Here is an 8,639-nt window from a genome sequence, read left to right as displayed (position 1 = left end):
CCATGGGAAGGCCCATATGACATAGTGGATCGTCTCTCCGACGTGACTTTCCGGGTAAGATGTGGTCGGCGAGGAAACCAAAAGTGGTGCATGCCAACAGGCTTTGGCGTTATCATGGTCCAGGACATTTCAGTTGGGACGAAGTGGACCACAGAACAAATGACGCTGCTGAAGACGTGACACCTGAAGAAGCCACCGTCGAAGAAGAAACTCTAGTCAGTTTTGAGAAGGGAAACGATGAAGCTCTTGATGAAGTTACTACCACTGATGTGACTGTTACCGATGATAGGACATTTCCTAATGAAGTAGGTGAACCCCACGTGAAGCAGAAGCCAACGAGACGGAGACCAGTACGGAAGAAGATACGTCCCGTAAAATTAAGAGACTTTGTTGAATTGTAATTTTGTGTTTGTAATTCTGTACATTTTAATTAAGTTATTGTTATTGGTTTATTATATGTGGTTATTGTTCGGGACGAACAATATTAAGGAGGGGGCAGTGTTGCGTCGGCGAGTCACATGACTAGTGTGACGCCACGTTTCTAGAACTATCCCCTACCTTGGCGAATGCTCTAGTATTTACTAGATATAGGGTAGTCGGGTATATAAAAGAGGGTGACAACGTGACGGGAGGATAATGTAATGTGTGTGTGTGTAGATAGTGAGTAATTGAACTGCAGTCAGAAGTATTATTGACGTTCGTTGATATAGCGTTTGTTTTATCGCGATTGTTGAAAATAAGTGTATCGTAAAGTTGTATTCCGAAAGAATAAACCAGTTTTATTAAGTAAGGACTTGTGTCGCTAAAGTTTCGTCGGAACGAAGTTACGAAAAGTTAATTAACAAACGGAGACGTAACAATAATATTACTAGTGAACTAGCTATTCGGGAATAATTTTGCTCCTTTTGTATACATTCCATAAATTAACAACTATTTTACAAACGACTGTGTGCTACTTCATCAGTCTTATTTTTTTAGTTCTTCATTGAGTTTAATTTCTTGTTAAGTCTGTGAGCTATCTTTTGATTCAGAAAGAACTTACGTCTTTAAGACTCAGAGAATGACACTAACATAATCGGGTACCACATTGATAATATCACACAAGAGAGCGCCTAACTATAAAGATGAATCTGTTTCTTATTGTAATATCAGTCTGCTAATATTTTCCAGTTTTATATCACGAGGAAAAATATGTACCATATATGACAAAACGGTTTAACATATCAATAAATTACATTATTTTAAAGATTGACTGTGTTGTAAATAACATTATTCCATTTTGTAATAACATCAATAAAAATCACTTGAAGTGCAAATTATTTTCTTATCCCACACTCCTTTTAATTTGTTTATTTCGGATTCGAGATCAAAAGCGTGTAAAAATAGCATTTCATCTATCTTTTGTCTCCTACAAGTTACTATGGGGCATCCGGAATTTATATGGTTTTGATCACAAACTGTAGATCTATTGGTTTCTAGTGTTTCGCCAGCTTTTGACATTTAAATCATAACTTTTAAATAAATTGTTATGTTTTATTCTTATATAACAACTTTGAACTGCGATAAGAATGTCAATACTTGCACGTGCACAAGTTTTTCATGTTTATCTTAATGTCATACATACCACTTTTTCGTCATTAGTCGGTAGCCACTGGCGCCAGGAATACTTTACTATTATTGGTCAAATCTTAATTGACTGACAAGCGCTCGAAGTTACTGATAAGGGCTGCTGTAGCGCAAAACACTATACTACGTTTCATCGTATTACTGGTGTTACTATTACTACTAGGTTTGGCGACATTTGGATAATACTAATGGTTTGAGGGTAGTCGACTGTGATTACGATCAATACTTTCGCTGTCGTCCTTTTGAGGATAGTACCTTAATATATCAGAGTGTTTTGTTACTTAACGTATATTATGCAGACCACAATAAAATTAAAATACCTAAAGTGGACATGGTAAGTGTTCTTAATTAGGCCTAGCAAATTTACGTTTGTCAGCTAAGTTAATATTAATACTAGTAATACTAATACTAACATATAAGTTGTATTATTTTCACTTCAGGATTCATTCATTACTATATCTGTGTTGTGATCGCTTATAAGTTACAATGGTACATTTTGTCGATGTGCATATAATGATATATGTAAGTGTATCAAAACACAGTGATATTGATAAGCCTAAAATAGTTTGTTCTTGTAAAATGTAGGGCTGTAGACTGTACTGTAGTGCAGGCCTTTTTGCCATCTTTAGAATTAGATTGTTTATCACCATTAATTACCAAAGTTAATGGTAAACTTTTTACTTTATTATGAATAATAAATCGTCCAACTATGGTAAATATAGGCCCACTCCGTAGAAATATATTAAGCTTAACATAATAAATATTTAAAATGAGCTTACCATAATATTATTTAATAACGATAACGAGTAGTGGCCGTGTTAATCGGTAATTTGACCTTGCGGCTAAGCCTGATTCACAATCGCAGATGAATAGGATCCTGCTGTTTTGAAAATAACTTATTGATCGAATAGTTAAACTTTAAAGGCTTCTCGTATCGTTTTAGAAAATTGTATGATAACATTTCTTTATTAAATATTGTTTAATTAGGGAATATATATGTATGTATATATATATCAAATTGTATTGTACAATAATGTGTGAAATGTGAGCTAAACTAATTATTGTACTGATTCATAGTATATGGCACAGAATGATAATGTCATGTAGAATTAGAAAGTTAAAACTTGAGATTTAGAATCTCAAGTATAGTGATTATACAACATTACAAGTTGTTTGATTTTAAAGCGTGGAAAAAGAAATGTTCCATGTTTTAATGTAATACATTACCACTACCAGTTAAAAAATCAAAAGAAACAAGTAGTTTTCTGAGTTCTTGCAAGTTAAAAGTAAAACGTCACAGAAAATGTATACCAATATATATATATATATATATGTGTATGTGTGTTTGCATTAAGAATTAGTTGTCTGTAAAAATGCATTAACATCTAAGCCTAAGATTTGTGATTTATGATGGAAAATATTTTACAGACAACAAGGAACTCTTTTCTCCTTCATCTCCAAGCCTGTTCTTTCACACCTACTCTTAAGGCAGAAAAATTTAAACCTAACATTTACTCTTCAGGAAACATCCATTTCCCTATTATTGTTAAATTCCAGTAAACTGCTGACCTCCATTACTGCCAAAGGCTATTCAATCCACAAGTTAAGCACCCTATTAGAAAAATAAAACTTAATTTAGCCTAGCCTGTTGTTTTTACAAAACTCAAACTTGTGTTCTTTCATCCTATTATCTTCAGAGTGTAACGCACACAAAATGAGAAGCCTTTATTGTTTTGATCTTTCAGATAGTCTTGTAAACTACAATAAGATCACTTCTTACCCTCTTTTCATAAGAGAAAATAAATTGTAAGGTAACCCCTTCATACCAGCATTCATTTTAATAGCCCTCTTCTGAACCTTTTCCAGTAATTCATTAAGGAGACTAAAACTGTACATAGTATTCCAAGTGAAGCCTAACTGGCAATTTGTTCAAAAAAGTAATTATCTCTTTTTACCTTGTATTTAATATGTCCATAAATACACAAATTCTGTTAGCTTTATTACAAGAAATAGAGCATTGCTTTGATGGCTCAAGTGACTTGTACACCATTATTCTAAAATCCTTTTCTTCAGTCACAGAATTCAGTTGGTCCCTTATCTATATGAAACATATGATCCCAAGATCTATAATTAAGGGCCATTTTCTAAATACCTTCCAATTTGTTGTTTCATGTTCTTCTGTAATATAAATATAAGGACAAAAAAGGGACCTGTTAGTCCATCTAAGCCATCCCAATCACTGTACTCAACTCTGAAAATATAACACTCAAAGCCAGCATTTATCATTCAAATGTTTATCAAGCTAGAAATCCTAAATTTGATGCTATCAACAAACATTATTAAGTTACTAACCTTGCCCTATTGCTATCATTAATGTAAGTAAGAAAAAGGAAAGGCCCGAGCACTGAGATCTGAGGTACTTGACTAGTAACATGGGTCACTGGAACCCATTAATTACAACCTTTTACATTTTTCCATCCAACCAGCTTGCAAGCAAAATGTGTATCCTACAGTCCACTTTCTGCTTATCTGAATAACTAAAGAGATGATGAATGTGTCAGTGGTGTTCAAAGTTACAGTCACTTTGTGATTTAACTTAATATTTCACCTCACAGAAATCTTTTATGAAAATTGTACTTGGCATTGTTTAAAAACTAAAGATTGTTAAAAATTATTGTTAGCATGGTGATACAGAATTAACTCGCATGAGGTTAATATTCCATTTTTCAAGGCTAAAAAAAATATTATATAATGTATCCCATGTATGTGCCCATTGCAGTGCTCTAAAGAAGGACGTATGTCAATGTTAGTGTTGTAGAGGGGGACGTCTTGTGTGCACATTGTGGTGAAATGGTTAAATAGGCTGTGTATGTTTTGTAAGTCCAAATTACATATGAAATTTAAGATAATGTACTGCAAGGTCTTTTCAATCAGGAAATCAAACTGCATTGGAAGTACACAGTAATATATTTACTTTAAAAATAGTCCATAGCCTATTTGTTCTTTTTGTATATCTTGTTATGATACTATAATGAGTAAACATGATGAGTGAGAAGCTTTTACTAAATTATATTTGAACAGGAGCTGCAAGACATTATTAATCATAAAATATATCATATTTGAAATTAGTTTAAACATAATTAAGCTATAGAAATTGACCTGTTTTAAGTTTTCTTGCACACATAAATGTCTGTGTAGCTACAGATTTTTAGTATTGAAGTTTATGCATATTTTGAGGAAGGAAAAATGGTTCATGTTTAATGTATGTGTGATGAGTTGCCTATCGGCAGTATTGGAAACAAACTCTATATGACTAAAGAGTGGCATTTGGATTTCCTGAACAATAGAGAGTATGTTTAAATTTTTACTTTTGTTAAGAATGGTTGTACAAAACAGCCATAAAGACCTAGGTGGGCTCTTGTTGTTTCCAGTGTTGTGATATAATAGGATTGACCCCTCCGGAAAAATGAGAAAAATAATTCTTTATTTATTTATTCAACATATGTATATGAATTTACAAGTTTTTTTTTATTCACTTCACAATTTCACACTACGTATTTGCACCTAATTTTCAATTCTAATAAAAGTTGCCAGGTTTGTCAGCAGTTTTAATTAAAATATCCAGATACCGGCCCTGTAGCTAAATATTGAAAATAGTTGTTATCATGGTGGCTTCTTTGATATTGGACATGGCAGTTCTTACTCAGGTTATCAAAGAGACCAAAGCTGTTTTGTTGACATCACCAGAATCCTGACACAATGTGATCGGGTTCAACCTGTTGCCACCTGTCCTTAATACTCGTAGCAGGTTATCAAAAATCCCATGAGACAGTGTGTGTGTGTGTTTATATATATATATATATATATATAACCCATCAAATCTTACTGTTGGAGCTTGTGGACTATAGTGGCCAAACCTTGAAGGCAAGTCCAGTACTGAAACCAGTAGTGAATTACTAGAAGTGGAGAATATCAGGATTGTTTATAAAGCACTATATAAATCTATACCATGTGTTAAGGTGTAATGAAAAAAGAAAAAATAATTTTTAATTTTAGAACTAGAAAGTTGTTGATATTGTGTATAAGACTTGTGGTTGATTGAGAGTAGTATGGGTGTGCAGTTTTAGGCCACTTTTTAGGCCACATGGTACCTAAGGGAATAAACGCCATTGTCCAAAATCATTCGGACAGTTTTGAAGAAGTTATTACTCAAATACATGCATTGTGTCTTGTTTTACTGAATTAGTAACTTGCCTATCAGGTCAATTTAAGAAACCACAGAATGATTCTTTATTTTTCTGAAGCATTGAAGAATTAGAGGAAACTGTTAAGGTGTTTGGCATTGTTTGGAGCTAAGACAATCTTCTTTATGGCTGGTCTGTTTGGATGATGGAATGAATAGGTTGGAAATACCAACTCAAATTTTTGGTGTGATAAACTTAAGCTCTGGAAGGTTCGATGCACACTTTGTTTGTTATAAACTTGTTAAATGGTTTGCCTGATGGTGTGATGTGTGCTGATGGTTTAAATTTGATATTTTAATTGCTTTTGTCATATGTAAAAGGCGACTTTGATAAGCAGAATTTCCCTCTTTCAACTTGTTTTTTTTTTGTTTTTATTTAAAACAGTTTAGTACACCAAATAACAAAGAAACATTTCTATGCATGGAAAACTGCCATGCACATTAAAAAAAAAGCGATATGAATAAAGCATCATACATGTAGAAATTCTTTAATGTAATTACTCGCATTGGATGCATGAAGGAATACTTTTTGTGTTAATAACTATCACTAATCTAATTTATGTTCTGTCACAAATGCAGTTGTTGCCTTTTACGTAATTTTTTCCAATATACTATTTTCCAAAAGAAATCAATTTAGTTTGTTTTTTCCTTACCTTTCAAGTAGTGAAGTATAAATGGATTGTTTTAAATGAGGTGATAGTTCTTGGTTTTAGTTTCTTTTAAATGTCATGCTAATTTTTTTTCTAAGCTTATCTTTATAAGAGTATTTTAAGTGCTGGGTTGCTTGTAAAAAAATTAAATTTTACCACTGCAAAAATACAATGCTAAACTCTAAACAGTGAAAGTATTGATAATGGTAAAAATTAACTTCTTTGACATAAGTCATAGGCAGATTTTGGGAATTGTATATCATAAACATGTTTAACTTTCACTCGGGTCATTTGTGATTATGATGTTTTTGTGAAAATGGATGGTTATTAATCTTGTTAACTTATTAAATCATAACTTTTCTAAAAGATAAACTTAGCACTAAGAAGATGCCTGTAATTATATATTATTTCATTAATTGACCTAACTCCAAAATGAAATGTTACTTTTGCTGCAGACATTTGAGAGTTTGCTATAGAGATGAGTTGCACATTTAGTTTTTTAATATTACAGAGCAAATAATGAAAGAAACATTAAGAAAGTATTCACCTTAAATAAGTTTAAAAGTGTTTATATATTTCAACTAAATTAGTCATTGTTTCCTTATTAAAACAAAATGGATTGTAACTTCCAACAGTAAAATATGAAACTTTTAATGTCAAATAGTGATTAAAATGTTGATAATAGTATAGGTTCTGTATTAAGGAAGCAGTGAATATGTTTTAATAATGTGTCTAGGGAATTTTGAGAGAAACATTTACTAGTGTAAACCATAAAAGTGCTACTTGTTTTCATTTCTGTAGTTCTGGTTAACAGTTGGTGAACTCCAAACTTTATTTATTTTTTCTTTTATGATTTGTTATAAAAATAATTATTGAGTTAAATGTCTGGTAATCATTGCCATGTACATAAGGTTTGATGATTGTAACATACCACATACATGTTTCACATGTTGTAGAGTTAAGTGTCCGGCAAACATTGTGGTGTACATAAGGTTGGTGGCTGTAACATATTGTGGAGATAGTGGTGCAAATAATTATGTATCAAAGGTTTGGTGAAATTGAATTTTTTTTTTTTATTGTAACACAAGTTAGAAAATTTTCTATATGTGATTGTTATAGAGTTAAAATTGTAGTGTTGAGTGAGTTGTGTAAGTAAGGTTGTGGACATACAATTTTTCTGTAAATTAACACATTAGTTTCATATGTGTGGTTGTTAACAGGTATTCAAAATAGAAGGTGTAAAGTGGCAAGTGTATGCATATCATTGTTATTGTAGCAACATCTTAGAACCAGTTAACATTACTTCAGCTTGATACTTAGTGAAATGAGCAGCAGATTAACCATTACATGTAGGTAAGAAAGTTGTATCAATTTGATATTTCTATTATGTCAGAGCAGCAGTTTAACAGCAAGTAGTGAATGTTCATCAGTTTGATACTTCTACTTTATCAGAGCAGCAGTTTAACAGAAAGTAGTGAAGGTTACATTAATGTTATAAATCTACTGTGTCAGAGCTGCAACTTAACAGAAAGTAGTGAAGGTTACATTAATGTTATAAATCTACTGTGTCAGAGCTGCAACTTAACAGAAAGTAGTGAACATTACATTAGTAATATACATCTACTGTGTCAGAGCTGCAACTTAACAGAAAGTAGTGAACGTTACATTAGTATTATACATCTACTGTGTCAGAGCAGCAACTTAACAGAAAGTAATGAAAGTTACATCAGTATTATACATCTACTGTGTCAGAGCTGCAACTTAACAGAAAGTAGTGAACATTACATGAGTATTATACATCTACTGTGTCAGAGCTGCAATTTAACAGAAAGTAATGAACATTACATGAATATTATACATCTACTGTGTCAGAGCTGCAATTTAACAGAAAGTAGTGAACATTACATGAGTATTATACATCTACTGTGTCAGAGCTGCAATTTAACAGAAAGTAATGAACATTACATGAATATTATACATCTACTGTGTCAGAGCTGCAATTTAACAGAAAGTAGTGAACATTACATTAGTAATATACATCTACTGTGTCAGAGCTGCAATTTAACAGAAAGTAGTGAACATTACATTAGTAATATACATCTACTGTGTCAGAGCTGCAA

At 32.2% G+C, this 8,639-nt stretch overlaps 1 protein-coding gene across 2 annotated transcripts in view; it reads left to right on the top strand.

Annotated features, from left to right (window-relative positions):
* Window positions 1-1,746: 1,746 nt before the first annotated feature.
* LOC106470549 (nuclear factor 1 X-type-like) overlaps window positions 1,747-8,639 on the top strand; it is a 64,990-nt gene continuing 58,097 nt past the window's right edge. For both annotated transcript variants that reach the window (XM_022399157.1, XM_013931110.2), the window contains exon 1: window positions 1,747-1,960. In XM_022399157.1, coding sequence (XP_022254865.1) covers window positions 1,958-1,960 — 3 coding nt within the window. In that variant the 5' untranslated portion in view covers window positions 1,747-1,957. The remainder of the gene's footprint in view (window positions 1,961-8,639) is intronic.

Source organism: Limulus polyphemus, unplaced genomic scaffold, assembly GCF_000517525.1.
Source record: "Limulus polyphemus unplaced genomic scaffold, Limulus_polyphemus-2.1.2 Scaffold4079, whole genome shotgun sequence".
NCBI lineage: Eukaryota > Metazoa > Arthropoda > Merostomata > Xiphosura > Limulidae > Limulus > Limulus polyphemus.
This window is presented reverse-complemented; position numbering and strand designations above follow the sequence as displayed.